Source organism: Gobius niger, assembly GCF_951799975.1.
Source record: "Gobius niger genome assembly, chromosome: 1".
Classification (NCBI taxonomy): domain Eukaryota; kingdom Metazoa; phylum Chordata; class Actinopteri; order Gobiiformes; family Gobiidae; genus Gobius; species Gobius niger.
The window spans coordinates 12,636,893-12,659,736 of record NC_136852.1 but is presented as its reverse complement, the minus strand read 5'-3'; the positions used below and the strand labels follow the sequence as shown (position 1 = coordinate 12,659,736).

Here is a 22,844-nt window from a genome sequence, read left to right as displayed (position 1 = left end):
CTTTTTGTACTGTTTTTTACAATGCCTTTTCAAGAAACCCTTGGGATAGGATAGTACCTACAAATAAGAATTAAAAGAAAGTGTGTTTTCACTCTCAGAGCTTTCATTAATTACACAGAATAAATGTAAACAGACAGTATTTTTAATAAATCAAATAGCCAAAAATATCTAGAAATAAAACATTTAATAAATAAATATAATTAATTCATATTTTCAAAATAGATTTACATTTTTCAAAGATTTCCTTATTAGATTGCTTCCGAAGCATGTAAAAAATAGCATGTGGCAGTAACACCTTTGTCGAGAGTAAACTTTTGAAGTTTATGTAAAAAAAACAGGTAAAAAAGGAAGTAAAAATGTTGCAACAAGATCATTAATTATACAGGCACTGAACTGCTGCACTTTGTTCAAACTGTATATTAGCATAGTCCTCAATAGTCATTGGATACTTTCTTAGAAACACATTTTGTCATCCATTTCCACATTAACATGTGTTAACGTTAATGTTATATCATTATTATTATGTAACAACCAATAGTGAAAATGCTTTAAGCATTGAGAGCGCACAGCCTACTGTTGTGTCCTTAGACACTTGACCCATTTTGACTGTGTGACTCCAGTCCCAGTGTGTGGCTCGTTGTGTAATGAAGGGCGTTTGGTGTAAAAACCATCATGTGTCTGGAGACTCCACAAAAAAGTAACAGCATCCGCAGAAAGGCCAGCACATTACGGTCCTGCATAGATCTCAATTACCTTCCACAGGGTTCAGTAGAAAAAGGTGAATATTCTGTTCATTTTCTGAGAGGATGATCCAACACTGAGCATACACAAAGTTCTCGCTCGGTGCTTAGGGTCACAGCCAGTGACTAAGTATAATCCTTTTTCCTTAGTTGTTCTGTTTACTGATTTGTTATTTTTGTCAAATGTTTCAAGTATCAGAGTCGGTAAGCATTGATTGATTCTGGGTCAAGATGAAAAAACCTGTTGCGCTCCGTCAGCTGAAGGTCTCCTTGTTGAATTCGAAAGTGGTTCCAGTGTGTGGGTTTGAGTTACAAAGTCTGTGAAGGGTCCTGGAAATGCCTTTAGGTCCACAACAGAACACCCCCACTCTCTTTCTGAAACGCAGACACTGGCGCTCAGCAATGGCTCTGCAGTCAGTGCAGTCATGTTTATCACCACTCACCCCGTATTGGCCCGTCCTATGTCACTCAACAGCAGCTTCCATCTGGGGCGCCCAACCTGCAGCCTTGAAGTCAGCACTTGATATTTCTCCTCTGATAAATTCTTGAGAAAATGAGAAATTACAAAAAGATAACAACACTGAGCACAGTATCAGAGCATCAGGGGAATCCTTACCTCTGCATGCTACACATCCCATCACATTTACATTCTTCACACAAAACGCAGCAATTCATTGATTTGTGAGTTACAATTCTAGAGGTTTAAGATTATGTCTTTCAAGCAAGTTTTGAAAAGCATTTACTCTGCAGTCCGCGGTAATTATAATTAGAGTATTACATTTGTATTTGTAATAATAAGATCACAATTAGCCCTTCAGCCTTCAAAGGTAGCTCTGTTGTCTAAAACCAAGGAGGACCTATGTACACAAATAGGCAGTTTATAATAGCTATCTACTGCCCTCTAGAGGTACGCACGGGTAATTAATCTGTATGTCTCACCTGCAACTTGTCGGTCTGACTGACGTACAGCATCAAGTTGAAATAGTCAGGTCTGTTTTCCCTCCAAAGCTAAAAATGAACACAGAATTAGCATATATAATTTACCATTAAACATATATTGCACATCTAAATGCAGTTGCAATACTCAGTTTGATGTTTTTTGTTGCAAGGCCCAAATTGCTACATAAAAATAGAAAGTAATTCCTTCTTACCTTCTGATGCAGCGCGCACAGGAGGTCAGCAAACCAGTAGAAGGACTGGAGCTCCCTGCAGACCCAAACGAAGTACAACCTCCGCAACTTGACGCCAGTCCAGCCGTCACTGCGCATCAGGACACAGCTCAGTTTATGTTGACCAGGTTCATTCAGACTAAGTGCATTATTAGACCTACAGCAAAGCACGGAGGACGCAGGCAAAGGGTGTGACTCCTATCCCCCCCGCCACACAGAGGCTCACGTCATAGTTGAAGACGTCTTCTGAGGCGCTGCCAAAAGGCCCATCCACGAAGATCCTGGATACAATAGAGACTGTGAATGATGAATGGATCACATCAAGAATAAGAACGATTGACATGTCATTGCACTCGCATAAACAGTGGCTCAGATGGTTGAATAGTTTGTGTTGTAACAGGAAGGGTTGAATCCTGGCTCCCGCAGGTGCAGCCTGTCATTGTGTCCTTGGGCAAGACACTTCAGCCGCTTTGCCTTTGAATGAATGTAGTGTGTGTGTTTTTGAGAGAGTGTTTGGTGGTGGAAGCTGGTGCAGACTGGTACATGCATTAGTCTACCCCAGGGCAGCTGTGGCTGGAATTAGAGGTTGATCGTTATATCGGGCTGATATTTGGGTACTTTATAAATAGGCTATCGACCGATCTAATGCCGATAAAAGGCTGATCTCGATAAAAATTGTCACTCCTCAGATCATATTTTATAAATCTTTTGTTGCAGACTTTTGCGTATACTTTCGGAAAATAAGAGATAGAGACTTTTTGTTTTTTGTTTTAGAATCTGCTGATTTAGTTTCTTCCAATGAGCTCCCTCGGAAGCACCTACTAAACATGAATGTCCTGAATAAATCAGCCCCATGCCTCTAATAAAGCGCCCCCTGCTGTCACAGTTCAACACTGACACATTTTACAGTTTATGTGTGTTCAAATAATGGCTTACAGTTGTATTGTGCTTTACAAACCTGTGTCATATGTTCCTCAAAGCGCTACACTGAAGTCATTATTCAGTCACTCCACACTCAGTGGTGGGACTCAAACCACCTCAGCCCAAATAGTTGCTGACAAATATGGAGTGTGAAGCGTCTTTGAACGATAGACGTTTATGAGCTTGTATTGTTTCGGAGCAGCCAGTAGCAGCTCTGCCCACAGCTCAGAGGACGTGTGTTTTTAGTCAAGTCATGGGAGTCGAGCTTCCTGTGCCTGTGTGTACAGACAGAAAGCGGGAGAGGGAAGAGCATGACAAGCACAACTTCCAAATTTAGTGTTTAGTTTGCCTTGCTTGCTCACATCATCCCTTGAAAATTGGTTTGATTAGTATTCTATTGTTTTTTTCTAGTAATGGAATCAAATTTGAATTGTTTCTACAGGTGGCAGCAAGTCAATTGTTTTTGCTTTTTAATGCCACAAATGCAAAATAATCTTGGCATATTTAACAGGAGAATGAGGAGAATTTTTTTTTATATTAAAAACTAAATTGGACACAACAGGACTTTTGCTTCATTTGGTTTCAGGCGATCATCCTGATTGTAAAAGCAGACACTTGTGGGGAAAAATAACTTTGTGTTTGTTTGTAGTTAGTCATTTGTACTAACTGCAAAGGAGTAGGGTAGTTGTTGTTATTGTTAACGTTACCGTGACAGTACTGCTCTGCTTTGCTCCCTACAATTAATGAAACTCGCCGTGAAGAGTTTTGGAGGTAACAAAAAGCGTCAGGAAAGTTAGAAATAAACCTTTACTTAATTAAACAAGAACTCCCAGTTGCGGCAGCCTTTTCAGTGATGTTAGCTCTATTTGCGTACACAAAACAAACTCACTTTCCCTCATCCCCCCCGTGTCACTTCGCATCAATGACATTTTCACACACAGAGCAGGAAGGAGAGAGGTCAGAGGAGGTCGGGGGGGGGCAGGACCTCTGACCCCTGTGTGATTTTGAGCCTTCATTAGATATTATGTCAGCAGCATCGTTCATTCACACACACACACGAGCACGCACTTGGGATATCTTCTTTGCTGCACCATGGGAAGAATCTCGAGGCCCAGCTTTGGAGGGGGAAGTAGGAGCTGTGTGAACCGGTCTGAGGAAGGACAGAAGATAAAAGTTACAACTATCATAATAAAAAGTAAGTAAAAAGCAGTCCAAAATGTAATAAAGTTTTAATCATTTTCCCAACCGAGCACTGATTGGTCATTTTTGCGACAGAAATGGAAAAAATGTACAGTAAACCTTCATCTACAGTGTGTGGAGCATAATTGTAAAAACATCCTGGCAATATCCGCCACATTAGAGCCAAAAAAAACAACCGACTTCCTGTTGTCTGAAGACAGCTGATGTCTGGAAATGTGACAGACTTTGTCACAGGCTCCCATAGGGCAATTTCCTGTAGCAAGACCTTTACAATGTACAGCAAACCAAATAATGGATTTAAAGTTTGTATTGATAAAGATTGTGGGGTTTTGCTGAATCTGGTTTCCTAAATGGACACTGAATGTGGGGTAGAATTGCAGTTTAAACCAGAAAGAGAGGTGGGAATCAGGTACATTTATGGACATTAACTTGAAATGTTTTGAAGATATTGTACTTTTAAGAGACGTTTTCTGACAGGATACTTTTAACATCTACTGGAGTAATATTAACTAACAGCACTTTTACTTGAGTATATTTTGTAGTCACTCTTTCCATTGTGCAAACATTTGTGACAGAAGCTTCATGTTGGTAATCCTGTCACGATAATTACTATATCGACTTATCGTTCAATAAATGGCAGATAAACAACATGTACAATGTAACAATGTACCCAAAGTAGGATGAGTTTCATTGTATTTTTACCTTTATTTAACCAGGAAAGTCCCACTGAGATTAACAATCTCTTTTTCAGGGGAGTCCCAGAGGGGAACCTATTGTATATGTTTTTAGCGATAGGGGAAACCGGAGGAAACCTACGCAGACACGGGGAGAACAGGCAAACTCCACACAGAAGGCTCCGTCCAGGTGGGAATCGAACCCAAGACCTTCTTGCTGTGAAACAAGAGCACTAACCGCTACGCTACCGTGCCACCCATTGTACCATCATGTTTTTTGGCGAGGCAACTTTATGACAACTTAATGTGCCTTACAAAATAAGATAATGCCAAATTACAATCAGGTTAAGTTAAAGGGGCTATACAGAGTTTAAAAATGTTAAACTTAAGTATCCCCCCCCCCCACATGCTCCAACAATGTCCTAAGGTCTAGAATGAGCCCAGACCTGTTCACCACAACTGCCTCTAAAATCCTGCACTGTCACTCAAAAAGTTGTTAATTCGGGTCCGAAGTGCCGTCATGCACGAGCTTAATATAGAAACTGCAGTTACACGTATGACCTGAGGTGGCAGTAGTGAGTATAAAATGGCTAACTTGCATCCAGTCCCTTTAAGGCAAAGCACATATATTGAAACATCAAGACATGGGAAATACACGATGACCGGCCATTGACCGGGGGGCGGGGCTGAAGAAAGGCTTTAATGCAGAGCAGAACAACAGGGGCGTGGTTAGGGAGGGGACATGTGTGTGTGTACGGTTATTTACAGTCTGAAAGTCAGTGCTACGCAAAATATGACCCAGAAAGCTCAGTCCTTATCAGGTTTAGCTCTGTGGCTTTATTGTGGGACGTTTTAAGATTGAGAACTTTTCGAACAAATCTTTACTGTTATTTTGAAGCTGAAGAGTTTGTTTCCGTGGCATTAGTTCAATAATATTCTTTATCGCCTCAATATATTGAACATCAGAGGTTGTTATTGTGACATGCCTACATGTTGGCATAAAAAAGTCAGTTTTCCTTCTACCTTAAAGGAACAGGCCACCGTTTTTTCCATACTGAGATATGTTCTTACCTGAGCTTAGACGAGTTGATGTGTACCTGTCTGGTCTTTGTGCGTGCCTGTGGAAGAGCGCTTCTAACTTCAACTTGTTTGGAGCTATGGGAATATACTGGGAGAGGCCAAATACTAACATCTTTGGTCGTTTTGCGTGACTGAGCACACGCACAAACACCAGACAGGTACGTATCAACTCGTCTAAGCTCAGGTAAGAACATATCTCAGTATGTAAAAAACGGTGGCCTGTTCCTTTAACTTAAGTATTTTTTGAGAATATGCTTTTATGGGTTTGAGCTGGTCAACACTACTTAATCTCTAAACCCCCGCCTGAACCCAGCGCATGTCTCCAGTATTACCCAAAACTAAAAGCTTCTCGACTGGAGAGCAACATGGTGACGCCTCATTTGAAAGCTAAGACCTACAAAAATGATCGTAACTTTTTTGTCACATTGTCACTGTGTTTTTTTGTTGCATTTTTTGTCATTTTTTGTCAGGGTTTTGCCACATTTTTTATCACTCTATTGTCGCTTTTTGTTGCATTTTAGTCATGTTTTGGTGTTACTTTTTTAGTGCGTTTTTGTCACTTTTTGTTGCCTGGATAATAACTGGAGAAAATGTGCCCGGTTAAGGTGGGGGTTAAGGGGTTAAACAAACATCAGACGCTGAAATAGCTACTTCCCCAAGTCATGTCTTGCCTTTACCAATGATGAATTGAATGACAACTTTTCACTCCTGCCTTAGTTAATCTTAATTGTTTTACTCTTGTTTCAGTAAAAATTCTGGTGTCTTTACCAACCTACCCTGCACTGCATTATAGTGGTCAGTAATGTTTGCATATTATTTGCCTCAAAACCACATCCAGACCACATTGACGTGGGACAGGCTGTTTCTTGTTACTGTCCATATATTTGCATTTGCACGTGTGTGTTTGTGTGAACCCACCAGTCCAGTCACCAACAACCCTCAGATGGATGCCAAACGTCTGCTTGTTCTCGAAGGGACACTGTGAAAAGTTCATAGAGTCTGTCACAAATTAAAGGCACACACATTTCTATTTATTTACTGGGAAAAGATGTTCTAATGTCATTTCCATTTATTTGTCCTAAGAGCTTGTCCCCCACCTGTTGGTTGAAAGCTGAAAACCAGTGGCTGTAATAAACAAATATTCCTCTTGTAGCATCATTATGGTTTAATAAAATAACTTTTTGTCTCTTTTTGATTGTTTTTTTTGTCTTTTTTTTTTTGTTGCTTTTTTGACACTTTTTTTGTTGCGTTTACATCAATTTCCCATCACATTTTTGTTCCGTTTTTGTCGCTCTTTTTTGGCCTTTTCATAGCTCTTACATCGTGGTTTTGTTGCTTTTGCTGTCACTTTTTGTCATGCTTTTGTCTTTTAGAAGAAGCTTTTAGATTTGGGTAAGGCCAAACTGGAGAAAATGTGGGGGTTAAGAGGTTAAATCCAGGCGGCGACCTTTCTTGTTGGTCAGGCAGTGTATTTTTTTTTTCTTTTCAGCTCAATATTCATCGGCTATATTTTTCTTTTTTGTAAAACTTGAGCACTTCATCAAAATGACTTGGATTTCATTGTGTTTCATGTTATTTTAAAGGGACTATACAGAGTTTTAAAATGTTCCCTACATGTTCCAGCCATGTCCTAATGTGTAGAATGAGTCCAGACTTGTTCACCACAACTGCCTCTAAAATCCTGCACTGTCACTCAAAAAGTTGTTACTTCAGGTCCGAAGTGCACGAGCTTAATATAGAAGGTGCAGTTACACGTATAACCTGAGGTGGCAGTAGTGAGTATAAAATGGCCAACTCGCATCTAGCCCCTTTAAGTTTAAAGGTGCATTACGGTAGCCTGGTGTTACCACCCTCGTACTCATTTTATACAAGGGTCTGGATCTTCACAATTGAGCTCCGTTATCAGGTGGGAGGGGTGAACTCCTTTGAAACGATTGGATCTGATTTTTGCTAGTGTTTCGTGACGTGACGTATGTAATGCGCCCGAGTGAAGCAGCTATCATAACTCGTGGGAGCATTCCTTGCCCATTCCAAGGCTTCAATTTCAATATCTGGATATTTGAGAGCCGAGCTAGAACGGATTGAAGAGCTTCCTTCCAGCCACTGAGATCAGACCCAGACGTACATGTACGGAAACTATAATTGGCAGGAGTTTACGGATGGCTAAGGCCAGGCTAGCATTTCGGACCTTTATATTATATTATATATATATTTGAGGGTAAATTACCTTTAAGTGATCTAATGGTTGTAAGTGTTTCAGCATGGCGCCTTTACTTTCGATCACGGTGGCCTCTACAACACTCCGGGATCAATGGTTTTGTAAGTTTTCTGGTGAGAAGTGAAAACCCACCAGAAACACAGAAAACAATTGATCCTGAACCATCATAGAGGTCACCGTGATGGAAAGTAAAGGCGCCATGCTAACCCCATGGTCACTAAATGGTCAAATATGTACTAATATGAGAAAAAAAAATCTGAAGAAATCTGTCTTCTGTATATGACCCATCCTTTGCAGCCTGTATGTTATTTAAAACAAGGCTACCAACATTTAGAACAAAGGTTTCTGTCATTTCTATGCTTTACAGTTCGAATGGTCTTCAATAATATCAATTATCGTAATCTCGGCCTGCCTCAATGTATCGAGCAGCAAATGTTGTTATTGCGACAGGCAACATTTTAAGTTATAAAATATGGAAAAACAATCCCGGAGCCTGCAGTACAAAAGTATTTCCAAAAGCGGAAAATAAAGCCTGGACCTTTAATCTCCCAATAGCAAAGACACTCGAGCCAGTGGAGCAACGAATATCAAACATACCGATGGTCTTTTTTTTTCTTTTGTAACCTTGCACACACCTCCACACACACATGAGCCCACCAGTTGGCAGGTCTCATTACTAGCCTCAGGGGTCTGTCTGCTTCCTGACAGTGTGATAGCTCAAACCTTTATAACACGACGGCAAAGGCATGTGCACACTGTGAAAACCTCTGAGCACGTGGAACCAAGTGGGTCTTTGTGAACACTTTTTGCTATTATTATTATGTTTGGTCTTTTATGTCTTTTTCTCACTCTAAAAATACAGACCAGGATGAATACATTTGAGGAGTCAATTGTCAGTCAAGTTGCCAACAATAAGTAGAGAAGGATTTGGAGCATGGAACCAAACAGTGCAATAACATGGTAAATAGGGTACATAATGGGAAACATTTATCATTGCTTTATACATTGAGTAACTTCCTATTGAACTCTCTGGAGGCCGCTGGTCTTCCTCCTCCTTTATTTCCTTATGAGGAATATTTGTGATTTCTTGCGCAAATAAATCGTTGGAGATCTGGACAGTGAGCTACTAATGGACAATCAATGTCACAATAATCACTAGTTATCCTTCAATAATCCATCCATCAATCCATCCTTTTTCTTCCACTTGTCCATTGCCGGGTCATGGGGGCAGCTGTTGGAGCTGCCCAAATCCCATTGCACCAGCCCCTTATGGCTCCTCCTGCAGGTGGTGGGTCCACGGAAGGACGGCCTCACGATTCTAACCGGGCCTGTTGGTCTCTCATAAGGAGCTTCTGAACCGCTCTTTGTCTGACCCGTCACCTGGGACCTGTTTGCCCTGGGAGACCCTACCAGGGGCACAAAGCCCCCGACAACAGAGCTCCTAGGATCTTTCAGGTTCTCAAACCCCTCCACCACCTAAGTAAGTGCTTCATTTGTCATTGTACTTCGGTACAACGAAATTGTGTAGAGGTGTTAAGTCTGAGCTGCGCCGTCATGTGGGCCGACATGACCAGTATGCTTTTTGGACACAGAGGAAACCGTAGCACCCGGAGGAAACCTGGCTGGTTGCCTTCAGTCTTCTCTGATCCTCTGAAACAGTGCACCGTCTACTCGGTTTGTCCCTGTTTCAGAGCGTGGTGTCCTGCACTGTTCAGCTCATCCACCTCCTCCTTCCTCTTTACACGAGTGTCTTTGAAGTTGCTCTCCAACATTTTTGTTGTGTAAAAGTAGCTCGCCGGGGGAAAAAGGTTGGAGACCCCGGCTTTAGAGTGACAGCTCAGTCCTCAATAATATCATTTACAGATATTTTCCTGCCACAATTTGTCGAACTTCAAATGTTGTTATTGTGTCAGGGCCATTCACCTCCGGAAACGTTCATAATGGTGTTTTTGTCTTGAAGCTAGAAAACATCACTAAACAAAAATGAAAATTGTGCCAAGATTTGACCGAGCCTGCGTAAAAACAAACATTAGCCGTCCAATGCAGCTCTCTTTCTAATATTTCTCCATCAAAATCTCACTGTCAGTCACATAAACTTGAGAAATGTATTGATCTATGCGAGACGCTGTTAACTCCACAAACAACTTGACGGGAGAGGACGACCAGCGGCCTCCAGAGAGTTCAATCTAAAGTCAGGAGCTTTTGCGTTAAGTCATGGGCAAAAAAGGTAAGGAAAAAGTGAGTTATACATAATCCTCTTACCGTGGTGAGCGTGAAGGGATGGTTCTCAAATGAAGAGACACCTGGACAGTTGAGCAGGATGTACTGTGAAGACAAACAAAGAGTGGGGCAAGTACAGACCAAGGGGAAGGGAAGATAAGATCACTAATGACCCCTCATCACTTCCAGCAATACCCACACTTTAAAGTTCCACATACGGATATTACACTTTAAAATAATATTACTCAAATGGAAATAAAAGATGCTGACTTATTACGCACTTTATCAGCATGTCTCACCTGTCCCGGACGCGCTTTGAAGTTGCTCTTGAGCATGCGCAGCTCCATGACGTTACAGGGGTGTCGGACGACGGCCACAATAGTAACGGGGTCACTGCTCCGAATATAGCGGTACACACGCTCAGCACAGTAGAGACACAGGGGGGCGGACACCCACAGCCACGTCTAACACAAAGACAAAAACACAATGTTAATCTGTCTACATCTACAAGTAACAACAAACAGTGGGTTCGGGGAGTATTCACAGACCTCTATTTATTCTGATGTTATTATGTTGCAGTCTGGAGCTTATGGAGAAAAATACTAATTTAAACCCTAAGTCTGAACAAAAAATCTACTGCATCCAGACCTATATAGAGATTGTAGCTTTCTGTATTTAACCTCTTAACCCCCACCTGAACCGAGCACATTTTCTCCAGTTTCCAAAATATAAAAGCTTTTTGGACAAAGTGTCAAAACAGCGACAAAAACCACAATTAAAAAATGATGAAAAAGCAAAAATAGAGCTACAAAAAAGCCACCAAAGCATGACAAATAACGGACAATATCGCAAAAGAGCAACAAAAACGTGCCAGAAATGCAACAAAAACACAATTAAAAAAGCGACGAAAACACAAGTAGAGTGACAAAGATATGACGACAATACACAATAGAAAAAAGGATCCAGTTTTGTAGGTCTCAGCTTTCAAATTAGGCGTTACTCTGGCCTATAGCTACAGTAACACATTAACCCCTTACCCCCCGCCTTAATCAAGGACGTTTTCTCCAGTTCGGCTTTACCCAAATCTAAAAGCTTCTCGACTGGAGCTCACAGCCTATAGGCCAGAGTAATGCCTCATTTGAAAGCTAAGACCTACAAAACTGGTTGTAACTTTTCTGTTACATTGTCGCCCTTGTTCTTATGTTTTTGTAGTGTTTTTGGCCTGTTATTGTAATGTTTTATTGTTGCTTTTTTTTCCTTGCTTTTTGACTCTTTTGTCGTGTTTTCGTCACATTTTTTGTCTCTTTTTTATTGTGTTATTGTTTGCTTTGTTGCTTTTTTTTGGCTCTTTTTATTGCTTTTTTCATCACTTTTTCACTGTGTTTATGCATTTTTTGGCACTTTTTTTGTCTGTATTTTCATCAAGTTTTCATCTCATTTTGTTGCTATTTTTAGACTTTTTTCACAAAGCTTTTAGATTTGGGTAAAGTCGAATGGGGGAAAATGTGCTCGGTTAAGGCGGGAGCTAAGAGGTTAAATGACACTGGAGGAAAGTTTAGGTTTGAAATCGAAAATCGAGATCGATCAACATGAGAAAAAAAGTGACGTTTGCAGATTAATCTACTACAACCAGGCAAGAACTCTGACTAACCACTGCGCCACCATAATGTAAAAACATGTGTATTCTACGTCTTTGGCTGCTGCGATCCACTAATTGGTTAAAGGTCTCGTGAAGCCCTCAGTACACACTCAGGTTTACGGGGGATTTTACGGGAACAGTTTGTTGCTTTTAACGACTATGCGCAAACACATAATCACACACAGAGGAGGAAACGCACGCACCGACAAAGACCCTCATGCTAGAAGAGGATGCCTGCTCCTCCCAAACGGCACCGCACCTCTAATAAAGAAGGACTCCCACAAAGCCACTTCTGAGCGCACAGGTACAAACCGTCAGTTCTCAAAGCTGAACATCGGTCAAACAGCGGCGAGACGTTCAGACCAAATCAAGTGTGCACAGTGAATGGTTCAAACTTCTATGAAAAGAGCTGGGTCTTTTTCTCTTTATTTAATGGATTTACTTTTTCATTGATGTAACTAAGCAACACAATACACAAAATGGCATATGTGTTGTAGCCTGTTTTTTAACTGAGCACATTTTCTCCAGTTCAGCATTGCCAAAAAAGCATCAAAATGGTGTCAAAACAAGGATGAAAACACAAAAGAAATGTGACAAAAAAGAATGGAGAAAAGAAACTGTAACACAATAAAAAAAAAAAAGCCAAAAAGGGTGATGAAAAGGTGACAAAAAACACAAAAGAACCACAAAAAAGTTACAAAAATGCGATGGAAAGATTACAAAAATAACAACAAAAAAATGATAAATATGTGATTTAAAACACGGCAACAAGGCAACAAAAAAGCAATGAGTTGTCAGTTTTGCAGGTCTTAGCTTTCAAATGAGGTGTTGCACTGGCCGAGCACTCCAGTCGAGAAGCTTTTAGATTTGGGTAAAGCTGAACTGGAAAAAATGTGCTTGGTTAGAGTGCGCGGTAAGAGGTGAAGAGATAAAAAACAGTGTTAATTTGACCCCATGTTTGGGGGAGCGCAAACTCCCTTCCCTCACATTTTTGAGGGTAAAAGATCCAGGAACTATTTCTGGCAAAGGTTTGAGATCATGTAATAGTGTTTAATGTGAGGGTTACGGTAATTGTTTCACACACCAGTCCAAAAGTGTTTCTGTAATGATTTACAAATTGTGGTCACTGGTGGTGACAAGTTTGATGATAAAAACAAGCCTCTCAGAGATTTGTTCTTGAATGAAAGTTATCTAGACTGATATAGTGGCACAATTAGCCCCTGTAGTTTAGATTCTGGACATATGCAGCGTTGTAAGATCGATTCCCGGCTCCAACAAAGAAGCTCAACAATGCTACGACTTCCAAAGCCGCTCTTGGTTCAGTAAATGAAATCCCCATTCAAACAAATTGAAGATCAAATCAAAGATCCATTCATATTAAAGCAGTACTAAGTAACTTGTTTACCTTAATAAATCATTTTCGTAGTCCCTCTGGGGGTAATACAAGTGTTAATAGGATGATTGGGGGGTCTTTCATTCCCCCTGGTGTCTCTGGCCAGAAAACCACAATTGCAACTTCCCTACCACCGGGTCGGAGGTGCAATACCCACTAATGGAATCATGAAGAAGAAGATAACAAGCTAACGGCAAAGCTAGCTGCAAGCTAGCGCCACTACAATATCCCTCTCTCCCTTTGTCTTTTCTGGCAGCGTTGTATTTGCTCTCACGGACGATTAATGAGTAAAAAAAACTGAACATGCTACGACACCTGCAGTGGCGCTTATGGCCTCTAGGGGCATGAGTTACTTAGTACTGCTTTAAACTTTCCTATCTAATAAAACCTACCTAAATCTAATAAAATCCCAAACTTAATTGCATGGTGTGAAGTTACCTGGGGATAGTGATGTTGGAAGTGGGGCTCCTCCCCGCAGCGAGGCCCTCCCCGTTCAGCCGGCTCCTGCTCCTCTCTCTGGTGCTCTGTGCTGCTCTGGTTTGATCTGAGACAGCCGGGTGGATGTGCCTCCATGTTGGTCTGATACTTCAAAGCCCCACTGGGTAAATGGTAGACAGAAAATGGTAACAATCACACACCTAATACGACTTACGTTTAAACTACACTGCACTTCAAATACCTACCCAACAATGTGCATCATCAGGATCGCGTAGAATATTATGAAAAGGTTATGCGTGTACCAGAAGATCTCGTAGTATGAAGCCCTGTAACAACAACATTCAACTATTACTCAGTCAGAGTGTTGTACGTCAGTGAGAGGAGAAGATCCAAACTAAATAATGCTGTTATAGGAGAAATGGACATCTGTAGGACTGCAGGTCGTACAGTTGGTTTAGTCGTAGACTCACAGACTCCAGGCTCAAAGCGGAACAAGCAGCACATCAGAGGTTGGCATTAAAGAGGTCACTACACTCAACGCCCCCCATAAAAACACCAATGATTCACAAAACTGTCCAAGAGCAGCCACTCTTGACAGTTCTTAAGAATATGATTTTGCAGCAGTAGGCTCTCTCCCCCTCACAGCAAGGAGGCTCAGTTTAAGACTAACTTTCTGTGTGAAGTTCGCATGTTCTCCCTGTGCCTGCTTTTCCCCCTGGTGCTCCGTTTCCCCTTCCACTGAAAACATGGATAAGAATAAGGTCTCCACTAGGGCAAGAACTCCTATGAAAAATAGGTTAGCAATCTCAGTGGGACTTTCTTGATAAAAAGACAAAAATATAATAATAATCAAACACATTTTAGCCAAAACAATATCCTCTGTAAACTACAAATATCCAGCCACCATTGGGTCTTTTTGACAACATAGAACCAACGGCCCTCAAGAAGATTTTGAGAAATATCATTGCACAAATCAAAGAGTACTTAAGAGTTAAGAGTTGTAAGAAATACTGTCAATTACAATTATTTCCAAACAGAGCACCCAATCAGGTCACATATTATGTGCAATGCTGGCTTTTGTAGAAAGTGGTGCTTGACTTTGGGCTAAAATTGGCAGGTTCAGCCCTTGGTCTTTTTACAATGAAGAAAATCAGCCCTCCACCAAGCAAACCTGCCTGCCCCTGTTGTAAGGGATTCTTCAATTAGCTTGGCAGTTCATACAGTATTTCAGTCTTCTCGAAAGGTTTTATATTCCTGGACATGTTTGAAAAAGCACTGTGCACTTTGTCTTGATTTGAACAATGCTTCCATATCTACAGCACTGCAGGTACATGCTTAAAGCTGAAAACATATACAGTAAGTAACAAACATTTACAACCAACACATGGCGACATCTTGCCACTTGTCTGACAACCTAAGCAGTTGTTTTAAACGCCTTGAAGTGATGAGTAAAACTTTGTTAAAGAAACAAAGAGAATGACAGTAACGCTCCAAAGGAGAAGACACATGCACTTAAACAGGTGACCCACAGTGACCTTAGTAATGACAGAGCTGAGAGGAGAAGACTTGAGCGACTGACAGATCTCTGGCTGTTTGCTAGTTTCCGTCTTTGCTCTTACCCACAACAGGTGAATCATGGGAGTCTGGAGATAAAGGTGCTCAGACATGGACAGAGACAAACCAGGAGCAGGGATTGTCAACATGCGCCACACAATAGGCTTGTAATACCGGGATTAGAATACCAGACTTACCGTATGCAGTGCAATGATGATATGAACATCAAAAACAGGATGAGAACCAACAATAGCCCCGTGACACCTGGGACTGCACAAAACAAAGGCAAATGTTAATCCAAAATACAGCAATTTGAAAAAAATACAATAGGAAAAAGCATTTACTTGTGGTTAAAAGAATCAGCTTGGGATCCTGAAAAGGCAGAACAAAAACCATCACTCACAATCGTTGGACCGTCTTTAGCTTTGATTACAGCACTTATTCACTGTGGCCTTGATATAATAAGCTTCTGCAATGTCAAACGATCAAGTGTTGTGTTAATTTTTCACTTTGTGTATTGATGATTGGAAAGAGTGACCACTGTGCAAAGCCTTCTCCAGCACACTCCAAAGATTCTCAATGGGGTTAAGATCTGGACTCTGTTTGTGGCCAATCCAAGTGTGAAAATTATGTCTCCCTGAACCACTCTTACACATTGGGCGCCCAATGAATCCTGGTATTGTCTTGGAATATGCCCGAGCCATCAGGAAAGAAGAAATCCATTGATGGAATAACCTGGTCATTCAGGATGTTCAGGTCGTCAGCTGATCTCATTTACATACAGTTGCTGAACCTACACCTGACCGACTGCAGCAACCCCAGATCATAACAGTTTTTGGTCAGGCAGTGTATGTGTTATCTGTGAATATGAAAATACATTGTTGGAAAAATGTTGGCCGACTATATGAATATACATAAAATGTGTGTGATTTGATTCTAAAATGATGGCGTTATTGTTGCTTTCCCAAAGTTGTGCAAGGTTTTCAGTGATGTCCAATATCATATAGTTCTTTACATAGGAGATACAAGAAAGTAAAACTACTGTTCCTCACCTCCCCTCTGTAGCGGGCCAAATTGAGAGCAGGAAATTCATCTGAGTAGCTGGCACTGAAGTTGACCACGTTCACAAGGTGAGCAGAAACATGTAAAACTGCAGGAGAAAAACAAAAGTCAACAGAATACAGTGAAAAAGCCAAAATTACTATATGTACAGTAATTATCTACAGACAAAGACCCTTTGTCAATTGAATACAAAGTCAGCAAAACATCTCCCTGACTCACTGGGTGAAACTCCCCCTCTGACATCATGGGCTAACCATGCAGCTGTTCGCAGCTGATACAATTAGACGGCAAAATCACGAGACACTGGGGCCTTTCTCCTCACACACATTCTTCTCGTCCTCTCGCATTGTCTCCTCCCCTCCTGTTTCCTTCTGTCTTTATAGTCACAGTTGGAAGATGGCCTACGGGGATCGCAGTAATAGCTTGACACAGCCAGACGCCTCACTGCAGAGGATACACAGAGGACTTGCATCTGAATGGACCGGCTATCAGAGCAATGTCTGTTCTTGTCATTGCAGTTACTGATTTGAACACAATACTTATACTTCATAAATGTCTTGTGAGATTCTAGCTTTGTGATAACACAGTATGAAATTAAGTCGCAAAGCATGATGACCACATTTAGCTAAATAATAGGCTACTGCTTTAAATGTCATGTGCAACTCATTCCTAATTGTCCTGCCCATAGCCTTTGGACATACCAACAAATCAGCTCACGAAACAATCAAAAAACAGTATTATGCTTGGGGCATATTTAACACCGCAGAAATGACTAAAGGGCGGTTTGGATGGACATAGTTAGGAACTGTGAGCGTGCAGAACGCAGACCCACAGCTGCTCCCATGATGTCATGAGAAGAGACTCGAGCACAAAGGCACAATAACAAACACAGACAGATATCACAGCTGGTTGTGCTGAGCCAGCCCCGACCACTCCTCCATGATCCCTCCATGATCAACACCACACACGACACACTCGGACACACGAGCTGTGCGGAGGGGGGACACTTCTTACCGGAGAAGATGCAGATGGCGACTCCGCACGCCACATGAAAGGTCTTACTCTTGTCCAGCAGTCTGCGCGTCTTTCTGCTGGACACCTGAAAGCGTGAGCGAGAGACAGAAGCTCATGAGGTCAAACAAGTCATGCATTTGAGTTTAGTAGTTAGTTTGTTTGTCATCACGATGCCTCTTATGAATCAAAAGCAAGATCATGTGAAACTAACTAACTTGAACAAAACACAGCGGCGAGACTAGACTGTATGGAAATTGAGTCAGACTTTTTATTCTGACATTTGTTTTGGTTAACTGGGAGATTGAAAGCTGTTATTGCTAGTTGTATGGATTTGTACAAACTGATGGTCATATGCACGGTATAAGGCGTGCATGCCATGCCTCTTGTGTACCTTCTGTGTTCCTCGGACAAACGTGAGCAGGGATCGGCACATGGGCAGCAGAACCAGGCTGCAGTTTAGGTTCAGCACTGAAGCAGACGCCCGGCTGATACACAATCCGAGCTGGGAGAAGAACAAAAGTGAAGCAAGAATTGAAGTAGTCATTGTTGAAGCACTGAAACTCTCTTAAAACAATGATGAAGCACAAAAGAGGAGCGAAATTCCCTTTCCTAGAATATCTGGCAACATTTAAAGACTTTCTTGTGAGCACTGCAGGTGGCGTCTCTTCCGATTATCCTCAAAGCTGTAAAACACCTAATTATTAGCGGATGGTGAGGAGGGCTAATGAGGCAGAAAGTTCACGTGTAGTCTATGTAGATTTGTGCTTTCTGTAGACGTTGGAAACAAATCATTTTGCTCCCAAAAAAAGAACAAACTTTTCCCTGGTTTGCCATTTCTGAGAGGTGGATATCTTTACTTCCTTATTATGCAACCAAGGGATAAATATTCCATTACTTTGCAACCAGACTATTATGGATAGAAGTGTTCCATAATGTTTAGACTTAAGCAGGGGTTCACAAACTTTTTACACCACATAATAAAACACTTGACTTTACAAGTACCACCACTTGCTCAAGATCAAATCCGGATTGAAGTAGGTTTGAAAAGGGTCTATAATTATTTCAATTGGACTAAACTGACTTAAGTGGATGTAAACATTGTCTAACACAGAAAAACGTATAACTTGAACACATTACCGCAAATATGAAACTCTGTCAAATGTCAAAATAAAAACCAGAAACACAAATTTAATGAGTAAACATAACAGCAGCATATGCACAAAGTGGAAGCTCAGCGCCCTTTAATAACTCCCCAAACACTTCTCTTAGGGAAGGAAACGCCGCTGATGGCTAAACCACAAGCAGGCGGTCTGTGTTTGTAGTATATTATTCACCTTTCACGGCAGACTTGACCCACACGTGACAGAAAAGTTGGATTTTAAAGTCAGTCCTGAAATTCCCCTAAATCTTCATGGCTGCAGCATGTGCACACAGGCACAGGGAGACAAAGGCACATAAACTTGCTCCCTATGGCAAGGCATTCTGTCAAATCTATCTAGGAGCGTGCCCACACTTGCCCCCTCTATCCCGGGCTCCATGTACAGATCAGGAACACTGCACACATGCTTCGGTTCTATCATCACTTCACAAGCACTTCTTTTTTTATCTCGTGCTCAACAGATTCTTGTGTTTTTGTGTCTTGGTTACACTTATCTTGTGTCTATTCGGTCCCGTTTTCATTAGTAGTGGATATAGATGTACTACTCCTTCAGCATACAGTAAAAGCAGAAATTTTCGAACTTTGCATGACCGTGACAATAAAGCTCTTTGCTCCCCGAAAGCTGTGACATTTGCTTATAAATTCAGCCTTGTGAAGAAGAAGGATGTTAGGAAAGAATTTGAACTTTATTCCCATGTTTCTCTGTGAAGAAAGAAAAAACAGGTACAGGGCCTTTAATAAAACCTCAATAAATGGGTCAACTTGTAAGTTACAGCAAAAGCTATTCACCTCTTAACCCAAACCTGAACCGGGCACTTTCTCTCCGGTTTGGCATCAAGGACATCTAAAAGCTTCTTGAAAAAAGTGTCAAAATCGCAGCAAAAAAACGAGACGGAAACGAGGATGAAAATGGAACAAAAATGCCACAAAAAAAGTGACAGAAGAGCAACAAAAAGTCATAAAAAAGTGATGGAAAAAGTGGCAAAAATGCGATGAAAATAAAAGTCAAGACAGCGACGAAAACTGCAACGCAAGGAAAAAGATCCACTAGATTAGAGGTTTTGTTGGTCTTAGCTTTCAAATGAGACGTTTCACTGCCTCTCCAGTCAACAGACTTTTAGATTTGGATTTTAGCAATGCTGAACTGGAGAAAATGTACTTGGCTACGAGGTTAAGAAAAGCTATTTCAATGTTAAACCCTTTTTTACACCCGTCACGATAACAAATTTGAAGTTCGATATATCGAGGCAGGAAAATATCGCGGTAAACAATATTATTGACTCTAACGATACGCGATACTGTCAACTCTGGCATAAAAATGACAGGAAACCTTTGTTCTAAAAGTGCATCATCATATCCTTAAACACCACATAAGCTGCAATAAGCATGAAATATAATGAAACTCAATTTGCTTCAATTAGATATCAAAGTTTTACAAAGAAAGAATGGGGGGAAATGCTAATAAATGTACAGACGATAAATATCGATCCCAAAAATGTATCGTTTAAAAGTTCTGGGCTAATGCATTTTCATCATGCATGACATTCGTTGAATTTTGACCTTTACACATGACTTACTTACCCCAAGCATCTTATGGAGGTAGAAATATTGTGGTCCAGTGGAATAAAGAAGAAAAGTCCTCACAAATAACCAGGCATTTGTCCCCAGCCACAGCAACTAAACACAAAATAAAGTTCAGAAAAAGCAAGCTGGGAACAATGCAAATCTCCCCCCCCCCCTTTTTTTTTTTGCTGCAGATGTTTTTGCAAGGAGTTAAAACTAAAACTAAAACTTCACCAGAACAAAGTGCTTTCCCCCCTCGTTGGCCAGCCAGCTCCGCGCCGACACAACCATGATGACTCCAGTCCAAAACCAGGGAACAGCTGAGCACCGTCTCTGAAAGCCAAAGCCTGGAGCGGCACAAACTCTAGTAGCCCGTCCCCTCTCTGTAGCAGCAGCAGCAGCTCACACCGGCCGGTCTTTTTTTGAGTACGGATCTCCTTCCCTACGGTATGTTTCTTCTGTGCGCCCCCTTCAGACCGAGCCCCTGTCCCGTCCACGCGCATCCTCCACAAACTCGTCCCAGTCAGAGCCGATAAGTCACGCACAGTGTCTCTTCAAAGCGCAACGTGACTGCCAAGACTTGATCAACTCAACTACAAAGCCGTGTGTGCCGTGGGAACGGTTGTGTAGTGCTCGACTCTGTCACTAGAGGGCGCTAGAAAACAACTAACTTGTTTTGTTTAGTCACGTTCTGTTGCTGGTGGAAGTGGAGACCATCATCACCACCCAGGGGCAAGAGCGCGCTACTTTATTTTATTCTGTTTCCAACTAACCTGTTAGCATGATCAGGATTATTCTGAAGATAATTAAAAGCCAATTAAAACAGGTAAATGTATTAACACACGCCTTAACCGAGCACATTTTCCTCCAGTTTTACCCAAATCTGAAAGCTTCTCGCCTGGAGCTAACAGCCTATAGGCCAGTGCAACGCCACATTTGAAAGCTAAGATCTACAAACCGATCTAAGATTTTTACTTGTGTTTGTTGTCACGTTTTTGTTGTGTTTTGGCTGAATTTAGTTTTTTGTGTGTGTCATGTACAAGGCCGGATTTGTGCAGGGGCTTACAAGGGCTAAGCCCAGGGGCCCAGCAGGTTGAAGGGCCCATGGGCATAAGGAGAAAAATGCGTGCTCAGTGCAGGCCTTCAAATTAGTTCCCTCTCTCTTTGCAGACTCCCTCACATATAAAGCTTTATTAAATGACTTTTTACCCAAAACTAAACCAGGTCTAAACCAGGACTAAACCAGATCTAAACCAGGACCAAACCAAGACTAAACCAAGACAAAAACAAGGTCTAAACCAGGACTAAACCAAGACTAAACCAGGACCAAACCAAGACTAAACCAAGACAAAAACAAGGTCTAAACCAGGACTAAACCAAGACTAAACCAAGACTAAACCAAGACTAAACCAAGACTAAACCAAGACTAAACCAGGACTAAACCAGGACTAAACCAAGACTAAACCAAGACTAAACCAAGACTAAACCAAGACTAAACCAAGACTAAACCAAAACTAAACCAAGACTAAACCAAGACTAAACCAGGACTAATCTGGGTCTAAAGCAGTTCTAAACAAGGTCTGAGCCATTTTCATTGAGTGACACTGGGAAAAAATATGTACCTATTGGTCTATTAAAATGCATGAACAATCTCCGTGGGTGGACCCCTAGACCCCCCTCTTAAATGTGTCCCCCGACCAGTCTGGCCACGGAGCTCAAATTGGGGTCATTATGTTAAACGGTTTTCTTTCTTTTTTTTCTTGATTTTTTTAAACTAGTATGTACTAGTACACATAGTACTAGGTTTAACAAGTTACTTCAGCATGTTCAATTAAAAAAAAAAAAAAATCATTAATTTATCATTTCATTGGATTGATTTATTGATTACATGGGGGCCCTGAAAAAACTTTAGCCCCAGGGCCCATTTTACTTAAATCCGGCCCTGGTCATGTAACTGTGATCAAGCCACAAAAATGTGACAAAACATTTAAAAAAGGGTGAAAATGTTACAATCATAATGAGGATGAAGCTTAGGTTAGTTTTGTAGGTCTTAGCTTTCAAATGAGGCGTTAGACTGGCCTGTAGGCTGTTGAGAAGCTTTTAGATTTGGAGAAAATGTGCTCGATTAAGCCTGGGGCAAGGTTAATAATGCCTGAGAAATCTGAGTTCTTTTCTCCAAGTATAAATAACACAGCTCATTTGTGTGTCTTACATGAAGAGCTGCTTCTGCTTGCAGTACAGGTTGAACAGGCTACTAGAGTGGATTGCATTGCATTAATATGGCACTTTGAAGTCTGGGTGCAGAGGGAGAGCAGTGAGCTGTATCCTCCCTAAATTCCGGAGGGAAGTCCCACTACTTGCAACACAAACTGCAGCTGTTCACGAAACCACAAGGGGTGATCTATGGACATTTGGACAAGGCTGAGAAGTCCTAAAGGTGTGGAAGACATTGGTGATTCTATCCAAATGAGGCTATAGGCTACTACTGTAGGGAGTGAAAACATATGGGTGAAGTGGACATAAATTCAGCTAAGGACAGGAATCTGTGGTGATTTTTATTTTCTCCTTCAATTTAAAGCACTTTACAACATTGAGGTGAGTAGAAAGGACGATATTAACTCAAGCTTTTGTACAATTCCAACAAGGTCAGAGTGTGGGAGTCACAAATGATACAAAAAGCAAATAGAAAAATGTGTGTTGTATTCTCTACCCTATTTGACTCCATGTTCTTGTTTAATTTAACAGTCGACACATAGATAGATACTTACTTGAGTACTCCTTTTGATTGCATTACCCACCA

The 22,844-nt window shown here is 41.2% G+C and overlaps 1 protein-coding gene across 1 annotated transcript; it reads right to left on the bottom strand.

Moving 5' to 3' along the window:
- Nucleotides 1–448: 448 nt before the first annotated feature.
- nox4 (NADPH oxidase 4) lies at nucleotides 449–20,442 on the bottom strand. The gene is made up of 18 exons (XM_079574365.1): nucleotides 20,279–20,442; nucleotides 20,063–20,158; nucleotides 17,714–17,824; nucleotides 17,323–17,407; nucleotides 16,299–16,396; nucleotides 15,591–15,618; nucleotides 15,444–15,516; nucleotides 13,938–14,018; nucleotides 13,693–13,852; nucleotides 10,522–10,686; nucleotides 10,265–10,327; nucleotides 6,703–6,763; nucleotides 3,899–3,980; nucleotides 2,071–2,190; nucleotides 1,892–2,000; nucleotides 1,680–1,748; nucleotides 1,184–1,284; nucleotides 449–1,115 (listed from the first exon to the last, which is right to left on the bottom strand). The coding sequence occupies exons 1-18, from the start codon at nucleotides 20,333–20,335 to the stop codon at nucleotides 995–997; spliced, it is 1,680 nt and encodes a 559-aa protein (XP_079430491.1). The 5' UTR covers nucleotides 20,336–20,442; the 3' UTR covers nucleotides 449–994.
- Between the last annotated feature and the right edge of the window lie 2,402 nt (nucleotides 20,443–22,844).